Source organism: Rhinolophus hipposideros (assembly GCF_964194185.1).
Source record: "Rhinolophus hipposideros genome assembly, chromosome: 8".
NCBI classification, from domain to species: domain Eukaryota; kingdom Metazoa; phylum Chordata; class Mammalia; order Chiroptera; family Rhinolophidae; genus Rhinolophus; species Rhinolophus hipposideros.
The window spans coordinates 47,521,863-47,543,078 of NC_138054.1; the positions used below are offsets into that span (position 1 = coordinate 47,521,863).

The 21,216-nt window shown below is 35.4% G+C and overlaps 1 protein-coding gene across 3 annotated transcripts in view; it reads right to left on the reverse strand.

Annotated features, from left to right (window-relative positions):
- The window catches only part of PDE4B (phosphodiesterase 4B), a 480,594-nt gene that overhangs the window by 372,421 nt on the left and 86,957 nt on the right, over positions 1-21,216 (reverse strand). For all 3 annotated transcript variants that reach the window (XM_081054844.1, XM_081054845.1, XM_081054843.1), the window contains exons 2-3: positions 11,537-11,649; positions 4,810-5,048 (exon numbers count right to left, since the gene is read on the reverse strand). In XM_081054844.1, coding sequence (XP_080910970.1) covers positions 4,810-5,048; positions 11,537-11,578 — 281 coding nt within the window. In that variant the 5' untranslated portion in view covers positions 11,579-11,649. The remainder of the gene's footprint in view (positions 1-4,809; positions 5,049-11,536; positions 11,650-21,216) is intronic.

Genomic DNA, 21,216 nt, shown 5'->3' on the forward strand with positions numbered 1-21,216 from the left:
TTGCTCCTCACCTGTATTCTTATTCTAGAACTAAACATATGGCATTATAATAATTTTCTTACATCTCTTTTTCTCACTAAAGTCTGAGGATGTTGAAGCTTCATTCATTTTTTTTCAACACTCTCCCCAAGCCCTTGACAACCACTGATCTTTTACCGTCTCTATAATTTTGCTTTTTTTCTAGGAAGTCATATAATTGGAATCATACAGTATGTTGCCTTCTCATACCGAATTGTTTCATTTAGCAACATAAATTTAAGATTTATCCATGTCTTTGTGGCTTGATAGCTTATTTCTTCTTATCACTGAATAATATTCCACTGTATAGATGTACTATAATTTATTATTTCACCTATTAAAGAGCATCTTGGTTACTTCCATGTTTTGGTAATTTTGAATAGAGCTGTTATAAATATTTTTGTGCAGGTTTCTGTATGAATATAAGTTTTAAAATAAGTTTAATAAATACCTAGGAACGTGATTGCCAGTTCATATATTAACATTATGTTTAGCTTTATAAAAAAATTGCCTGTCTTCCAAAGTGGCTGTGCTATTTTGCATTCCCACCAGCAATGAATGAGAGTTTTTGCTGCTCTATAATCTTGCCAGGAATTGGTACTGTCAGAATTGTTTTTATTATTATTTTAGTCATTCTAATAAATGTGCAGTGGTATGTCATTGTTTTAATTGGCAGTTCTCTAATGGCAAATGATGTTGAACATCTTTTCAAATGCCTGTTTGCCATCTGTATATTTTCTTTAGTTAGTTGTCTCTTGAAAGGATAGGCCCATATTCCAATTGGATTGTTTGTTTTCTTATTATAGAATTTTTTAAGTTTCTTGTATATTTTGGGTACAAGTTCATTATCAAATACGTGTTTTGCAAATGTTTCCTATTAGTCCGTGGCTTGTCTTTTCATTCTCTTAACACTGTCTTTCACAGAGAAGTTTTTAATTTACTGAAGTCCAACTTTTCCATTTTTTCCTTTATGGATCATGCTTTGGTGTTGTATCAAAAAACTTGTGGCCAATCCCAAGGTCACTTAGCTTTTCTCCTATATTTTATCTTCTAGGAGCTGTACAGTTTTGCATTTTATATTTTGGTCTACAACCTATTTTGAGTTAATTTTTGTGAAAGGTGTAAGACTTGTATCTAGATTCTTTTTTTTTGGGGGGGGGGAGGATGGATATGGATGGCTAATTGTTCTAGCACAACTTGTTGGAAAAACTGTCCTTTCTTGACTGAATTGCCTTTGCTCTTCTGTCAAAGATCACTAACTATATTTCATGGGTCATTTTTTGGGCTCTCTATTCTGTTCCATTGATCTATTCATTTATACTTTTGCCAATATAATGCTATATTGATTACTGTAGCTTTATAGTAAGTCTTGAAATCAGATAGTGTGAGCCTTCCAACTTTTTCTTCTTCAGTATTATGTTGGCTCTTCTAGATCTTTTGCTTTTCAGATAAAGTTTAGAATCAGTTTGTCAACATGTACAAACTAGTTGCTGGGATTTTGATTAAAACTGCATTGAATCTATAGATCAAGTTGAGAAAAATTGCATCCTAATAATTTTGAATCTTTTAATCCATGACCATAGTATACCTATTTATTTACAACTTCTTTGATTTTTTTATCAGAATTTTGTAGTTTTCTGCATATGCGTCCTGCATATATTTTTAGATTTATATCTAACTATTCCTTTTTTATTTGTTTACATGCTACTGTAATTGGTATTTATTATTATTATTTCAAATTGCAACTGTTCATTTCCAGTGTATAGCAAAACAATCAATCTTATATATTAACCTTGTAGCCTGCAATTTTGCTAATACTCATTTATTAGTTCCAGGAGGTTTTCTTCTTTGTTTGTTTTGTCAATTCCTTGGGATTTTTGCACAGACAACCATGTCATCTGCAAACAAAACTGTTCTATTTCTTCCTTTCTAAACTGTATTCTTTTTATTTCCTTTTCTTGTCTTACTGCACTAGTTAGAATGTCCAGTATAGTGTTGAATAAGTTTGGTTAGCCAGGATATCCTTACTTTGGTCCTGATCTTAGACAGAAAGCATCCAATTTCTGACTATTAAGTACGTTAGCGATTGCTCCTTTTTTTTTTTTAATACAGGTCTTCAAGTTAAGGAAATTCCCCTTTATTTCTAGTTTGATGAGAGTTTTTGTTAGGAATGAGTATTGGACACTGCCAAATACGTTTTCTACATCAATTGATAGGATTATTTAAATGAGCAACTGGGTAAAAAAAATATTCTTGCTATATTTAAAGAAACTTTTAAAAGCTTGAAAATATCTGCAATGTGGCAGGTAACCCTAAATTGGCCCCCCCAGTGATGACCACCTCCTCATATTCATGCCCGTGCACAATTTCTCCCTTTTTATGGGGGCTAGACCTAATGAATAGACTATGTAAAAGTGATATGATGTCACTTCCAAGATTACATTGTAAAAAGATTTTGACAGCAATAGATAACCAATACATGTAGGAAAAAGAAAATTACATAAAATTACCTGGCATATTTAAAAAGTAAATAAACACAAACTCTACAAATAAAAAATACAAACTAAAAATTCAATATGATAGATTTAACAGCAAATTAGACATCACTGAAAAGAGAATTAGCAAACTGGAAGAAAAATAAAAAACAGTTACCAGAATACAGCCCAGAAAGACAAAATAATAATAATATATACATATATATGTATATGTACATATATATATATATATGAGAGTACAGTCAATGACTCACTATTCTCACACTTTAAAAAACATCCAGATAATTTGAAATAAAGCAGACATGTTATGAGTGAATTACTAATATGTGGTGTTAGCTGACTATACGATATAAGCTCACTAGATAATGGCTAAATTCTCTATTTCACTATAAATTACTGACGAAGCTACTGATACTTGAAACCTGGTTTCTAATTTTCAAAGTGATTTATTGGCTAATGATTAAGAGAAGAGAAATTAACATTTGGTGACTAACATATGCTTTTTACTAAACTACCATATTTAATCCTCACAAAAGTCCATGATGTGAGTACAATTTTGTTCTCTTTGTGCAAATACATTCAACTTAGAGAGGTATACAAGCATGTCCCAAATGTCAGAGTCTGCATTTTATACTCCTATAGGAGGGACAACTCCACAGCTCCTACAGTGTCCTAGAGTTAAATGAACTCAAACTTTGCAAACTTTGCATTTTATTTGGAGTACTACTCAAACAGAAACAGCACCAACCAACACCTGCCAAGACTGAACTCCTACTGTGCCAGTCATCACCTTTTTAGTTGCTGGATTTAGTTCCGGGGTAGACATCTGGGATAGTAGTAGAGACAATCAGAGAGCTCAGAAAAGTATAAATTTACCAACTGCTGTGAAGCATGTCAATACTATAACAATAACAACTGGCCCCACTATGCATACCATTGTCAACCTGCTGAAAATAAATCTGTAGAAATCTTTAAGACTCCAAATCTGTGATTATACAGAAACATAACCAAAACTAATCACAGAAGCGATATGATCAGGTAAACAATATCGAAGCAATATGCTCATTTTAGTTTTCAATGATTAGTTATGAGTGTTCTAATGTTAATTCACCTGAACAAAAGATGTAATTCAGTGCTTCTCAATTTTTTAACCTGTTCTCCCTAGAATGTGTTAACATGATTCTCTATCACATACAGACTGTTTGGTGAACTATTTCATGCTATAACTGTGATACTTGGAGTCTCAGTGATGTAATTCTTAATGTATTTGATAACTACCCATTAAAAGATGTCCTGCATCATTCAATGAGCGCATACGGGCTACTGTAGAGCTCAGCATGTGGCAAGGGTATATGATACATCATAAAATTCACAGATTTTAATGCTTTACTAGAATGATATTGTATAATAATTTAATATGTTTAGTCCTTCTCTTTAATAAGTGATTTGAACAAAAATAATTTTAAAGGTACCATATTATTATCATTTAAAATTATATAAAATATTGAGAAAATATTTTTCATTTTAATGATAATACTCCATGTTATGTAAGCAGGCCATTCTTGGAAAATGTTTGAAAATTATGTAGACAATAAAGAAAAAAAGAGAATGCTAATTATTAAATATATGATAAAACACATATTTGAAGCAGAGTCATGGCACAATTTTAAGGACACTATTAAGATTATATATACTTGATTAATTTTTCAACATTAGATTTAAAGAGCCTTTTTCTCAAACATAGATTCTGCAAAATAATCCAAGCATCTCTCATACCGCAATTTTCATTCCTCTTTTGACTTACAATGAAGTGCTTTATTTTATAGATAATCACAAACTGAGATTAATAAAGTGGGATTATAATAAAAAGAAGTTAGGAATAATATGAAGAGTACAGCAATAAGAATATCTGTGTGTGTATATATACACACATATTTTTCCTTTAGATACTCTCAGAGGATTTTGCTTTACTATTTATTATAAAACATATTGATTCTCATTAAATAGTTCTTTAAAAAACAAAACAAAACAGATCACAGGCAGTGATTTTGCTTTCCCTTGACATTAATAAAAATGCATCTCATTTCTTCCTCAATAGGCTCCTTGCAACCTAAAGAGATAGAAAAGTTCTCCACTGTTTAAAAGGCTTCATCTTGCTACCCAAAGGGAAACAAATTGCCAAATATCAATAGCCTTAGTTATCCCACAGATAACTAACATTTAATAATAGTGAATTATATTTGGAGCAATTGGAAAATAAAACTTAAAACGGACATCTAATTTTGAGGCTACTCACCACTCCTGGCTTACAGTTGTAATAGCAATGCTTGGAAGTGTCATCAAAGGCAGCGTGGTCGGTCTGGACATGCCATCACCCTCGGGAGTCCTGGCCCTTTCACTCTGTCTTTGGGACAGTGGTGGTAGCTGTAAGTTTCCCGAGCAACACCTTCTCCCTCGCCAGAGGTCAATCCCAAGTGTGTTACTAGAAGAACTGTACGATTTACTCAAGCTACATTCAAAATAATCTTTAACATTCTGGAGGAACCACAGGGAAAGAAAAAAAAAAGAAAATTCAATTGTTTAAAATGATGCACAGTAGAGTAAAATAAGAATCTAAATAATCAAGTTGTCACTCATGAAGTCCTGATTCATTAGCTCACAATTATAATCTAACACTGATATCAAAAGCTTAAGAGAAAACAAGAAAGGGGGAGTGGGGGGTTGTTAATTCTCATCTTTTAGAATAAATATGTCAGTTGCATATTCTTGGTGATCTTTAGGACTGTAGATAATGTTTACCATTTATGACATGTGGATTAGAGGGCTTTTTATCTTCTTTCTCTTTTTAAAAATTTTCTCTTTTAAAATTTTTCTCTTTTCTTTCTTTCCCTTTGTTTCTTTTGTTTTCTAAAATGAAAGCTCATAATTAAAAATATATTTAGGAAATCAATGATCCCATTCTGGAATATGGGAACAAACTATACTGGCTAAAGTATAAAAGTTATTGTTTAGAATTCTAAAGTAAAAATATTTTTTTATCATAGGACAGCAAGATATTGACAATTATGGAATTATGAGTGACTATTATTGTTTCTTTTTATTATTCAAATTATATCAGAGCTCAGAAAAAGAAGAATATAATTTATCCAGTCTTGAACTGAACAGCCATGTTCAATACTTGCTCAAATGCTGACTGACATGAAGGGAATACTTGTGAGAAGATAAAGGCACTGTATTATAACCAGTGATAAGAGTTATTCATTCCTCTATAGCTCTTGGTGACTATAGTTCCTGGTACTATTGGGAGTGGGGGTCCCAAATGAATTGCTCTGGTGTACCATTCATATCAGCTCAAAGACAGAAGATGTTATAGCATGGCAAATGGCCACTGATAGAAACTTGGAGTTTAAAAGATATATTAACAATTGTCACTCTCCACTCTATCTTAACAAGGAATAATGGAAGCCCTACCATCAGGCCAAGTTCTCTCACCTGAAAAGATCGGTACTTCCTACTAGCGCTTCAGAACAGAACTAGGAGAACCTGGGATTAGACCACCTGAGGTTTAAACACATAAACATTCTCTGCCCCCCACTCCTTCACCCATCCCTGTCTTAGTTCATAAAAGAATAATTAACTCAAATTTAAGGGTCTGTGTTCATTCAACAAATATTTGTTGCATTCCTATCAAAGTTTTGTATTGTGCTACTTAAGAAAGATACAACAGGAAAAAAAGGACATAGTAAATATTCTCCTAAAACTTATATTCTAATAATTTATACTTATCTAATCCATGCAAGACATTTTGATAATGGAAATCTGGACATGAATAGGTCTGACAATTTTCAGGGACCCTATTCTCACTACCTGAAAATGGGATATCATCATATTTTCTTGAGCTTGACTTATGGTTTTGGAATACTATTTATTTGAGATTCTGTTATTTGATAAGAGGAAGAAAAACCAATCTAGAATATTCCAGAGTTTGAAATATTCTAGAACATGTCCAGTGTTTTATTGTTTAGTAACGTTTAATTATATTAAATGCCCTGTACGCCTAGCACTTATTATACTCAGTGTGTGTGTGTGTATGTGTGTGTGTGTATGTGTGTGTGTGTGTGTGTGTGTTACAAGTAAGAATCTGAGGTGAAAGCTCACTATATAGAAGTTTCTTTCTCAAAAAACTTACAGACTAGTTAAGGAGAGAGAATATATAAAGTCTTCCTAAAGAGATTTAAGAATAAACTAAAATTCAGAACTCATAACTATAAATCAGCCTAGCTCCAAATATGCATGTAAAGAAAGTGCTGATTATCTGGAAAGCAAGTCTTGAGTATATACTTTACCTACTATACAAGAAATACTGTACCAGAGAACAAAAATAATCATATTATTTAGGTCAATCACCAATCACCACAGTCTCCTAATAAAGTTATTGGATATGTTTTCTCTTTTAGAAAAAGGAAATATTGCCAACTAGGTTTGATAGTAGTAAATGAACTAAATGGGTACTTTTTTGATATAAGTTATTTGAAGAGTCACACCTGCCATAAAATATTTTCCACACTGACTTACCCACAGGCTTAAATTTACAGATTTGAAGTTATTCTTTGAGTTAAAGGAATTATTTCAAAAGACCTCTGTTAATGTGAAAATGCATTACCACAAAAGCACATAAAAGAAAACCTTTTTATAAATTAATTTAAATATTGGCAACACAAACATTGTTTTACAAACACTCATTAACCCATGTAGAACTGTTCATAATTACCACAAACTCTCTAATTTATAGTCATAATTTATACAGTACTAACATTCTCAAAGGCAAACTCTAATTCTGTCAATTCTCAATTATTGATTTTGTGATCTTGAACTTGTTTTCCTATTGTAACCTGTGTGATGACAGCTATCTCTATATCACTTACCAAAACAAAGATTTTTGGGAAGGGAACATGAATTTGAATGTTACGTTTGGAAATCACAAATTTTAAAATGCACCACTGTCCCTAAAATCAACTTATGTCTTTATAGTTACAATGGAAACAACCTGGTTTGGGATTATCCTCATCATCTTGGATCATCTTTATTTAAAAATCAATATTTTTGCCAATGTAATTTCAAATGGTTATCTCAAAGGAAAAGCTAGTGTGAAACCCTGAACCTAAGTAGGAAAACGTTTCAGGGAGGAAGGGAAGGAAACACCAAAGGAGCTCTTTGTCCTATCCCCATATCAAAACTAACCATGTTAGGACAACTGAAGTGTTTGGATGAGGCATATTGGTGCCTAGGTACTCAAGGCTTTGTTGCTCTTGCTATTGTTTTGTTTTGCCTTTTGTTGAGTGCATTTCAGGTATTTTTGGAGCTTGTTCCAATTTTTGAATTCTTATGATTAAACTCATGGTGAGAAAACGAAATTAGGTATTTCCAGAGACTTCTAGTGTGCTTCTGTGCACATTCAATTTAGATAACAGGCCAGAGTTTTTCAAACCTTATGAAACTAGAATTGGAAATTATGGGAAGCATCAAATGACACTCAGGGCCCTCATCAAGGCTAAATGACATGGTACTCTATGAGACAATAATAAAAGTAATTTTGTCTTTGAAAAATGTGGTTTTATCATAGGCAACTACTACCGATTATGAGAGTAGTTTTCCTAGAGATAAGTTATATACATATGTATATATATGTATAAAATCTCTCTCTCTCTCCCTCCCTTTCTCTGTCTGTCACTTAAACACAATCTCCTCATATCTCTACTTCTTTTCCCTTTTCGACTCCTTCCCAAATCAGCAACTCCCCCTCTCTGAACAATTCTGTAATTCCTTTAGTCATAGTTAGTTGCTCATGTTCAGCACTTGAATAACACTTAATTTACCCCTCACTTCTGGAACTTAGTTCACGAGTGCAAAGTATTGAATGCATATCATTCCTATGTCATGTCATTCATTGTACAAAGTTATTTGTGTGCTTCAAGTATGTGAAGGTAGTAGTCATGGTTATTCATTTGTGTATTTCCACAGAGTCAAACATAGTGTCTGGCATGCAGTAAAGGCGGTTGCACATGCTGCTCCCTTTATGAGAAATGTCCTACCCCAGACCTACACAGGGTTCACTCCCTCATTGCCCATTGGTCTTCTCTGTCCATATATCATGATATCTGTATGTTCTCTGTCCGTGTCATCTGTTTATCTTCCCATAAACACTCTCTTCTCTCCATCCAATCATTCTTTGTCCCTGACCAAGTTTATCTTTCTGTATAGTTCGTATCATAGCTAGAATTGTATTATAATTCACTTATTTATTTCTGCCTTCTGCTCTGGAATATAAGCTCCAAAGGAGCAAGAACTCTATGCAATTTCTTGCTAGAAACTAACCAGTGTTTGGCACATAATAGGTGCTAAATTAATATTAGGTAAATATTTAAATCATCGAATAAACATTTGCTAAGTGGAAATAAATGAGAATATAATAAAATATCCCAGACCTAAGAGTAAAAACTTATTTCAAGAGTGTGGTATATAAAATGTAAGGTCTGCTAAGTTGCTCTTGTTGTGAAGGAATACATACTCTGTGTAACATTTAGTATGATCTTTTGTACTGTACTCAAAAGGTTGAGGTGCACAGCAAAAAGTTCTACATCATCACTGCCTACTAGAAATAAAGTGCAAGCCACAAATGGAGGCCAAATATGTCATTGTAAGTTTTCTAGTAGCCACATTTAAAAAGTTTTTAGTTCTTTTTGTTCTTTTTTAGGAACAGGTAAAATTACTTTCAATAATAAATTTTATAATAAATGGTACTTAGCCTAGTATATCCAAAATATTATCATTTCATCATGTAATCTACATCAAAAGTTATTAATGAAATATTGTACATTCTTTTCTGTTTGTACTATTATATATTCAAAATCCAAGATCTATTTTATGCTTCTAGCACATGTCCATTCAGATTAGTGCTTAAGAGTCACACGTGGGTAGTGGCTACCACATGGACACTGCAAATCTCGGTAATAATTATCCATTCTGGTGGGGTTAATGTTCTTTTTTTGCACATTCTTGTATGCAACCTTCCCCGTCTTTTGACTATGGCAACCATGCCTCAGGGAGGATCTGGATTATAACCAGAAGGATGTAATGAAAAAGAAATAATATTTGTCCGTCTTTTATGGACAGAATGCTTTGCTTAGTTTTATTCTTCCAAAAAATAGAATCTTGGAGCACATAGTCGACAAATAGTATTAAGAAATAATCCTAAGCTTTTTTTAAAAAGAGGAAAAGGATTTCTAAATTCTAGAAGTTTCCCTGAGGAGAGCATGTAGGTCTGAACATAGCTTTTCCCATCTGTTCTCATATTCTGAGAACTTAGAATATGAATTAAGTAAAGTTCCTTTGTGGTCAAGGAGCAGGAAAAGGGGGAAATAAAGAATGGAAATATTGTTCGGGTGATGAGAACAGAGCACTAAGGAGATGTTCCATTCAACACAAAAGAGTAGGAAGAGCAGTGACAAAGGAGTGTGTTTTGGTGACAACAGACTCGTGGCATGCCTGTCTCCGTCTACATCTGTGGGTCCTACAAGTTCCCACAAGCCACCCAGGACACAGAAGGGAGCTGAGAATTAGCCCTCGAGTGTCTACCATGGGGCTTCTGCGGCCTGAGGCAAAGGAACCAGGAGTCCATGGGTTGAACAGCCCAAAGAGAAGGGCTCCCAGAAAGCAGAGCTGAGGGTTTTAAACAACTGGAACCCACAATGAGAGGTTAGGCGAAGAGCCCAGGCAGTGGGGAAGAAGGTCAAACTGGAAGTAAACTGAGAAGTGCACTGCTCATGCTGAGAGCAGTCGCTACCTGGGACACCTATCACATGCCTAAGCAGCGCTGGAGCAAGGGCAGAGACTTGGCAACCAACGATCTTGGGGAAACGAGCTGTTCCTCAACCGGACAACAGTAAGCACTAGTGGAAAATGACAATACCGCACATCTGTTACTATAATGTTAATTCCTGTTAAGTCTGTCCTTTGTCCAGTGCCACGTGATTAAAGAGAAGGCATAAGAACTGGGAGAAATCCTGAAGGACTGGGCCTTTACCCAAAAGATAACCATTTTGACATCAACTTGCAAGTTCAAGTTCCTCTCAGATCCTCCCCCATCTGTGAAATAGGAGCTTAACAACAAGATAAGCAATTAGAAAGAACAAGGAAAATTAATTCATTTTCTTCTCTCCCTTCCTTCTGCACATCTGATTAGTGGCATATAATTTTTAGCTCAATTACCAACAGAAACTGAGTCAAGACTGGACAATTAAAGACACACTAATGGGAGACGGGTTAATGGAAAACAAAGGAGATACTTAATCTCAGCTGTTCAAGATGCAAAGCTCTGAAGACAGCGAGTTTACACAATTCTTCAGATGACCTGGAGCAGGGATTATCAAACATAATGTACATATCTAGTCACCCTGGGATCTTGTGAAAACACAATCTGATCTGTAGATCTGAGGTGTGGCCTGAAACTCTGCATTTCTAATAAACACCCAGGTAAAGCTAATGCTGCTGCTCTAAGGGCCACACTTGAGTAGCCAAGATCTAGAACGTATGTACATCACAGACTTCTTACGAGCAACTGTCAAAGACCCTGCCCCAGGAGGTAACTCAAGGTTTAGCTAGGCCTGGGTGAAAATGTGGCAGAAAGTCATCAGGGAACTGATAATGCAGGCAGAGAGGACAGAGGAATTTCTGAGAGTCAGGATGTCAGCTTACACCAGAGATAGGTGGTTTTGTGAATGAAACCATAAAGCTCAAACTGAGCTCATCTCCAAGTTGCAGAGAGGGAGGCATTCCTGCAGTCTACCTCGCTGAATGCTGCTGGGTCCGGGTGCTGGCAATGTCTGGGACACAGAAACACCTAGTGACAAAGCAGTGGTGTTAAACTACCTTGTCCACCCTTTGAATAAGAATTACGGAGTGACTTCTTTGTTGAGCAGAGAAAAAGTGGGTGGAATCCGGCAATTCTGACTTTTGGAACTTACGTCATCAGCCGTCACTGTCATCACACTCCTGCTTTTCTTCATTATAGTGATGAAAAATATCCCCTCTTAGGATGACTGTTATTCAGTGTAGCTTTGTTGACAATTTTTAAGATCTACAGGGGGGATAAAAAGGCACAAAAGATAACTGTTGGGCATCTTCAGTTAAATACAAATATGTGGCTCATTTGTATTCTCAAAACTAACATTTGAATGTATACAACGTAGATGTGTAAGTAAATATCACAATTTACCAAGTCAATTAATCTGACATGTGAGAAAAGAGGTTCACAAAATACAAAAATCCAAGAAATCAATACAACGCTATATGGGAGGACAAAAAGAAGATAACAACTGGGTTCCCAAATAATCAATGATCATTAAGAATATAAATATAACATGTATTTGTGAAGAGCTTTATACTTAAAAAGTACTTTCCCATATAGTAGTTCATTTGATCCCCATTACAGTCTGTGAGATTGTTTTCGTCTTTTTTCTTTTCTAATGAGAGAACAGAGGATCAGAAAAATAACTTGGCCAAGGTAACACAGCTAAACGCACAGCAGATTTAGAATTTAAGGAATATGATCCCTTGATACTATTGTCAAAAAAGGAAAAGATAGAAAAATAAACCAAAACAAAAGACCAACACAAAAATACACACGATTTAAAAAAACAAACAAAAAAAAAACCTCTTAATTTCAATTTTACTGTCAGTTTAAACCTTTCACATGTATAAGTACCCGGGTAAGTATTCATCACAGAGAATTTCAGCCACCAGCAGTCAGAAAAAGCCAGACTCCGCTGTTTTAAATCATACAAACCTGGCCATTTGGAAGTAGAGCCATGGTAGTTCATGACATTTGTTTTGTGTAGGTCATTAGCAGCCACTTCAGAAACAACATCAATAACGTTACCAAAATCTAAGTGTGCATCCTGGCTATGGAAGCTCCCAAGGAAAACTAGTCACTGGTTTATGAAAACTCAGGCCACTAAAACAGGCCCAAATTTAAAGTTCAGGCATATAATAGTTTACAAGAGAATACGAAGAATTCTGAGTTTGCAGAACTGAAGTGGAAAACATACACTGTAGAAGTCATCAAATCTAAGAAGTGTTAGTCCATATGGTGGTTTCTCAAGATCTTGGTATAAAAAACATCCTGCATAGTTGCTGAGCTCAAGAAGCACCTAGGTTTTCTTGCTCTGCACATTCGAACTCTTAATACATGCCTGATTTGAAAAGTCTGCTTCTCAAACATGAAGATATATATAGATTAGGAGTGTGATGCAATTGTAGCTATGTGACTAGGAATAGCAAGTAGTGTGGCATTGTACCATCACCCAGGAAACCAGGGTTGAATTTCTAACACATAATTTGACTATATTATGCAGGAGTTGGCAGCAAAACTGACAGATAAGGGAGTGGGGGAGAGGTAAAGTTTGCCTTTATTAGTGTTATAGGGAGAGAACCCTACAGGCTTTTCAGGGTTTGATTCCACAGGCCAAGACTAAAAATTTCCTCAGCATACCTCAAGGAACAGGAAGAATTTTAGAGCTTTTACTCAAAGTCTGCTTGAAACCTAACAAAGTAGACAAATAACAGAGATTATTTTTTCACAGAGTTATAGTTAATCTTAGTGCCTCAATAAGGTGAAGCCTGTAAAAAGTTTATACTCTTAGGTTAAAAAAGAAAGATTCAAATTTAAGTTTTACATGCAGGACATAGAATTAGACATACCCAACAAGTACAATTCTGTAAAAATACAAGCATGAAAAGTATTAAAGAAACTGCATAAAATGAGTAAAATAATGACAGTGGACATTATATAAGAGTTATAGGAGATTCTTCTTTCTTTTCCATATTTCCAATTGTTTTGTGATGTATTATGAGCCAAAAACAATTATATAGATATAGGAAAAAGTATATATACATATATATATATATATATGTGTGTGTGTGTATATATATATATCCAAAAATTACATGAGAATATTCTTATTTTTAAATTATTTCATTTCCACAAAACTTAGTGTGTCATATATTTTGGGGGTCATCTTTTTGTTAGGTAAATGATATCTACTTATCTTGAATGAAGAAACTAAGGAAAGGTAACAGGCTAAGTCCTAGGCCGTAGCTAATTGATAAATTATGTGGTCTCTTAAATACGTATTAAGAGAATGTCAGCTGAATTCACACAGTGAATAAAATACATGCAGCATTATATCATATCACGGTGCAAAACGAAACACATTTTACTGGTAAGTTTAGCATCAAGACTATCAAATGCAAATGTTGTTTACAGTCAGTTACAAAGAAGCATAATTAGTAGGGTATGGTTCTGTGAAGAAAAGGAAACCAAAGTGACCTCTAACAAATGGTTTCACATACTAAATTAGTAGAAAAACTCTATGAAGCAAAATTTAATTTTTTTCTGACATCCATTTTGCTTGGCAGGAAATGAGCTTAAACATAGGATTAAACAATACACCCGGAGTAGAAATCTCTAGGCTATCTTCATCAGAGAAGAACAATGATTAAGTTTGCCCAACAGAAATGAAAACTAAGACCTTCAGTCTATCTTCTTAGACTTGGCATGATGGGATACAAATAAAGCTCAATGCAAATCCAACCCTCAAGGATTTTAGGTCTAGTTTGAAAAGAAAAGTTTACGTATATTAAATATGTACTCTGACACATAGTAGGTGCTCAAACATATATGTAAAATGAGTGAATCAAAGAATATAATTAAGTGCTAAAATCCTATGTGTGAACAAAACTCTTTTATGAGGTACAGAAATAGTTGCTGTTGGGTTTCAGGGAAGGCTTTGGAAAAGAAATTAGGTTTCTTACTAGTTTTAAATAATAAGTAGAATTTGTTTAGTGGAGATAATAGAGAACAACATGGTGTGCAAAAATATGGAAAGAAACTTAATGTACTAGGGATATGATACGTGTAGGAAGATACCATTCTAAGGAAATTTACGACAGGCAGAAAGACAAAAATGTTCCAGAGTAACATCAGTACATCTTTTGTCAAGCAAGAGTATTTTTGCGAGGTCTTAGCCATGGAAATAAGTTTATGTTTTATGACATCTTGAGTGTGAGGGCTTACTGAGTAAATTCATGTGCCTTCAACTGGGAGCGTGTCCTGACTAGGAAAAACAGGAACTCTAGTAACAAGGCGGTTTTCCAAATGTTCTACATTTAAAAATACATTATTTTATATTCAGAAATAAAACCCAACATCTGATATATGAGAGCGAGAGCGAGAGCGAGAGCGAGAGCGAGAGCGAGAGCGAGAGAGAGAGAGAGAGAGAGAGAGAGAGAGAATTTTCTGGATATCCCCCGTTTGCCCCTCAAGAACCACCTTTTCCTGTGTCTTGGGAAGCTGGATCCCAGGGACTGTGTCCATGGCTTTCTAGCTCTCTGTCTCCTGAGTGTGTTCAGCTAATGGGACAGGAAGAGAGTGGCCCTTTGTTAGCCATGGTATGACAGTGGCTAAAGACCTGGACTCTAGGTCACTGCTCTGCGGGCACCCCTCTTCTAAGGTGACAAGTTTCCCGGCTTCCATTATCTACTGTCTTCACTTGAGCCTTCAGATACAGGGTGGAAAGAGCTTTCCACTTTTGCTAACCTCATGGTGCTTCAGCATTCCTTTCAGCTTATCCTCAACCCAACCCACACCTTTTGTAAATAGGACCTCCACTAAACTCGCTTTCACTCCCCTTTGAGAGTGCAATCCGTTTCCTGCCAGGAGCCTGATTGATAACAGATTTGTTCGGAAAAAATGACCAAGCCAGAGGGCAATTTTAAAATATCTCCCCTCAGTGCCTAGTACAGTGACTGACACCAAGCAGGGTGAAATAATCTTTCAAAGAATGAATGAGTAAAATCTACTTGGAGTTCTAGAATGGTTTTATGGCTTTTCAGAAAGAATATTGGCAGGCATTATCTCAAGTTGCTTTTGTGAGGCTGAAATAACTTTATGTCATCACTCTGGGTGCAACTGTGATTCTGTTTGGAAATTCTGAGAAATATTATAATATATTTAATACTGTATTTTGTAGTAATATTACTGTAATAATATTATGCCATAATATCATAATATAATAGTATACAATATAATGTAATATATCACACATTATAATATTATATTGTTCTGATATGTATAATAGGGAGAATAGGGGTTATACATGCCTATTATTGCTGATCGTTAGGGTCACTTGCTTTTTATTTAGGCTAGCATAGGTTGAGAATTTACCTTATGCCTCTTTAAGCACTATACATACATGATTTCAAATATATGTCACAAAAGCAGCCAACTAAATAAGGTAGACACAATAATGATGACAGGTGAGAAAATCAAGTCTTACATCAGTAAAGAAATATTCCCAAAGTCACAGACTAGAACCTTCTGGTTCTAAAACCAAGCCTCTGAAGTTATCACTAAAATATGCCCAAAGTCTCACAGCTAATTGGGTCTTACTCACATCTTTTCAAGGTAGAAATGAATGAAGTGATTTTTACTTCATTTTCTGATGTTACAAATACAAGTTAAATCAATCAGTTTTCTAGAACCATGCTCCCCAATTGTGTAAGGACAAGCAGGGGTAATTTTTAAGAGATACGGTAGTTCTTAAGTGCTTCAAGTTTAAGGCAAACATAGACGAGAAAAAAAGTCAGGTTCTCTTAGTTTGAGAATATTCTTCAATTAGCAAAATTTGCTTCTCAATAAATAGTACACCATATGCTTCATTAAAGCAAAGAATTTCTAAGAATTTCTAAGGTGATGAGTAAGTATGACAACCATAAATTCCATTTCTGTCATGTTTCAATAGTTTTCCTGTGGTTTTACATTTCTCCACTTAAAAGGTGCTTTTAAAGTTATATTAATCTTTCAAAACATTCTGTTATGTTCAAAGACTACAGTGTTCCTCGTATAACCTTGCCTTTCCCACTTTCTCCTTTCTCTACAAAGATTTAAAAGCTAAAATAAGGGAAAAGGCCCCAGATGCTATAGCTACTGCGTGGATTTTTTTCTCTTTCCACAGGTTACAGTTATCAGTACAAGTGATAAAAATTTCAACAAATAATAATCACCATTTTAAAATCTTACTTTATGGATACATGCTAGACCAAACCTTGAAGAAATGAGAAAAATAAGGGTAATAGTTTGAGTTTTTAAGAAAGCTACTTTTCCCTCCAAGTTTAAAGCTTGCCCTTTATTCTGAGATGATGTTCAAAACAGTTTCGTTGTGTGTGTGTGTGTGTGTGTGTGTGATTGATTGATTGATTGAACATTCTGAACTCAGCTGGGCCCAGATATGTACTGGTTTTAATTTTTCCTCCAGTGAAGCGCTTGCCACCTGCACTATCATATCTATTTTTTCTTCTGTCACAACAGGTCAAAATGAGTCCATAACTCCCATTTATAGTTTTAAATCACATCTCCTCCCCTTTACCCAGCTCAGTGAGGAGACCATGTGGGGCCACTCCCTGCTTAGCATGTGGAACTTGGAGTGGGAAGAGGGAATGGTCTGCCTTTTCTTCCTCCTCCTCCTTTCCTCTGCAGATTCTAGCTCATTCCATATTGCAGCATAGTGGAAGAGCAGCAAAAAACTTTCTACTCAACTGGTCATTTAATCGCAGTGCTCTACTGAGTGTCACCACTTCTCTGGAGAAAAGAGATAGTGTATTGATGCCCTCTCTAAGGCCAGCATCCAAATGCTTGCTCTCTTATTAGGGGTAAGTAGAAGCTTTTCCATTGGGAAAAAAATAATAACTTTTCTAGTTTCCTCAGCTCTCATCCCCATTGGTACACATTGAAATTCTTGTTGATAGGGTCTCCTTGAGCTATATAGTCTACTTTCTTGAATGAAATTCAAGACATGACAAAATGGCTCAAGCCCCAATATATTTGATCCAGAATAAGCTCAAGCAATTCTTGTCACACCAAGTGGTGAAGATGTACACTGCTGTGCTGCTATCTCTTCTCTCCGGCCTGCTCTCTCCATTTCTCTTTGTCCCTTGCTCAAGAAGGTACAAAGAGCAGATGAGAAAGTCTTCTGCATAAGTCATCAATGGAGAAATGAGATATGGTGCCAGTTATTTATCAATGTCTTTCACACCCAAGCCAACCATTCTAAACTCTGTTCTATGATGCTGGGACTGAGACATTGCAAATTACGTTTCACAGGTTCTCTTCCAAACTGGCTTCCTGTAGGTGCGGACAATGGGAATCATTGTAGAAAACTAGAAGAGTTTTGTAGAAAAGAGACTCTGTTCCTCCATTCAGGAGTATAGACAAATTTGGCACGCCCCCCTGGCAGACCCAGAACCAGCCACATGATATCCTCATCAGACACCTGCTCACTAGCTGCACAGTGACCCCTTGGTGGTTCCAGATCCTAGGGTGGTGACCCCTCCTTTGCACCCCTAGCATTTCATAACACCACCATCTCCTTTCTTTCCCTCAGTACTAGGAATGGTAGCTGCCTCACTAATCTTTGGGCTACCTGGTTGGCTCCTTTTCACTTTCACCATTCAACACATATATAATCAGTTCCTTGTATTAAACCCTTTTTATTTTCCTAACTAGAACCTAAGGGATACAGAGGCTAACCTTCCTTTTATTGAAGGCACCCCTCTGCCATCTCTAGAAGTGGTTCTTCATCTTGAGTAGACCAATAATTCACTTTTCCAACATCTCTTCACATTCCATCCTCCCCTCACCCAGAGTCAGTTTATATGAGGACAGGGAAGTTGCTGGAGTGCTGGGTGATACCAGAACCCCTCTTGCTTCCTGTCAGAGGGAGTTGCCTGAGCAACACTTTTGTGTCCTGCTTTCCTTTGAGAACGTGGGCTATTTTTTATGGTTCTTAGTTCTCGGCTTTGGGTGACTGTCCCCATTTCTTGCTTAACAGAAACAGTCCTACTCATCATCCTTTCAGATGTTAGAACGTCCATTTATAAAATGATGATAATATAATGCGACATAAATGTTTATTTTGTTTCTTAATAGTGTCAACTGAGAAAAATTAAACATGGCAACTTCATATCAGTCCTCTAATCCTTTAGAAATTTCACTCATTCATAAACCTCAAATGTCTAAGAACCTCTACACTAGACCAGTGGGTCTTAACTTTATAAAATAACTAGCATAAAGTATAGTTCGAGAAAAGGAGGGTCTTCTGGTATGGGTGAATATCTAACATAGTATGAATTAGGGGAAGAAATGTTGAACAAAGAGAAGTCTGAATTCCTGTCCCCATTCACAGGCCCACAACTGCCCAGCTATAACTATCCACCTAGCTCTGGCCTTTCAGTGTCCTCAGTTGTCAAGGGGGTTAGAAAGGGGTTTGATTATAATTATTCAGAAACTTTGTGAATCTAATGAAATTCCAGGAAACTCACAGAAGTTAACACAAACTATAAAAACCAACTCTCTAGACTCAACAAATGGATAAACATGTCTAGACTTCAATACATAAAATATATTCTTCCAGTGAGTTTGTATCGCCTGGTCTCATCACACTTTCAGAGACTCAGGACTACTACACTAAATTATAGCTCTTTTTGGATTCAACCGTTGGGAACTAGAAGAGTTTTGCAGAGAAGAGACTCTGCAAATTGTCGTAGTGGGATGTAAATAATGGAGAACAAACAAATTTAAGAAAAAATGTGTATATAATATGAAAAGACATTTTCTATGTAAAATTTCTTAAGACTATGAGTACCTAACATTTAGATGTAAGCATACCTGGGAGAGAAAATCAGTTTGTTTAATTAGGCAATAAAATCAAGGATTTTTGAGATAAAAATTGAAAAGTATTAAGTTGTGGTATATATACACAATGGAATACTATTCGGCGGCGAGAAAAGATGATATAGGAACATTTGTGACAACATGGATGGATCTTGAGAGTATAATGCTAAGTGAAATAAGTCAGACAGAAAAAGCAGAGAACCATATGATTTCACTTATATGTGGTATATAAACCAAAAGCAACAAAAGAACAAGACAAACAAATGAGAAACAAAAACTCATAGACACAGACAATAGTTTAGTGGTTACCAGAGGGTTAAGGGAGGTGGGGGGTGGGAGATGAGGGTAAGGGGGATCAAATATATGGTGATGGAAGGAGAACTGATTCTGGGTGGTGAACACACAATGGGATTTATAGATGATGTAATACAGAATTGTACACCTGAAATTATGTAATTTCACAAACAAATGTCACCCCAATAAATTTAAAAAAAAGAATTAATATGAGAGAATGACAAATAACAAAGAGATAATGGCATTCTTTTAATAGTCATCAGACTGAGAAGTAGCTAAGCTAAATGCTGCTCTGACTAAAATGTGTCTCCTGAACAACAACTTAAAACCAATTTCTACTGTAAAATGTGTCCTCTCTAAATTACTAATAGGATGCAAACTTGAAATCAATTCACATGTTGACAAGAAAGAAAAAAATCTTAGTATACAATTTGTTTGGATGAATGTTAATTTCTGACAACAGAGAGAAAGTGACAAACTATTCCCATGCTTCTACTTGTATAAATAATGATAATGGGTTTATAAGTGAGTTTTTCTCCAGTAAACACTGTCTAAATTGCAAAGTTTTACAGAATTGAATTATTTTTCCTACTCTGAAATAAGTACCACTGATTAATCTTTTATAGTTTAAAATGCCACAAGGTGGCTTATAAATTGTTTTGTTTTTCAGTCATTTTAATGCCATTTTAAATAACAGGGAAAGAACAAAGAAGCCCTATATTCAAATCAATGGACAATTTGATATTGTAAACTCTCTCAGCATCTGAGGGTTTTCATCTTTGAGTTTTCATTGTACCAAAGTGATGATGTAATTAAGGAAGATTTAGAAAGGATTAGGGAAGTTTTACTATGTCCTGAAATGAAACACAGAAGGTCTACAAACAAATGCAAAGGGCCAGTATGCATGAAGAATATTTAATTCACGTAAGCATTTCCTGGGTACCTGCTCATGCACAAATGGGGATATTCTAATTCCACCCTCAGAGCTATTAGTAAATTTCACAAACCTATTAAAAGTGTTCTAAGATCTCAATTAATATTACCAACTTTCAAGGAGAGTATAAAAAATTAAATTGCATATATGATCCAAAACACCCTTTCCATCCATCATGACTATTAACCACTTCTTTTCCTTTAGTTCCTCAATAATAGCAATAGAACCCATGTGTGACAGAGACTTGCTAGATGCTATGGGTAATACAAGATTAATATGACATAATCCTTGACCTTAAAATGCCCATTGTCTAGTCTTCGGAGGGATGGTCAATGATTATTCATTCTAAAATACTAAATGCCCCCTTGGCATGTGTCGGACTCACAGTGCAGTGTATTAAGTGCTATGACAGGAATAGACAACGGGTTCATTAGGTGAGTAAATAAGGGAAGGCCACCTCTACAGATGAAAATTATCAAGAAAAGTTTCACAAAGGAAATCTCAGTCCTTTTACGGGTCCTGTAACTAAGGAACAAAGAAAGAAGCCTTTGTGCTTCCCCTGTCTATTCTCCAGAGCAATCTTTTTCAAAATGCCAAATTCCTTCTATTCCTTCCCTGCTTTACCTTTTTCACGGCTTCTTGTTACACTTAGGATAAGCTCAACCCCTGAATGTGACATGCAAGTCCCT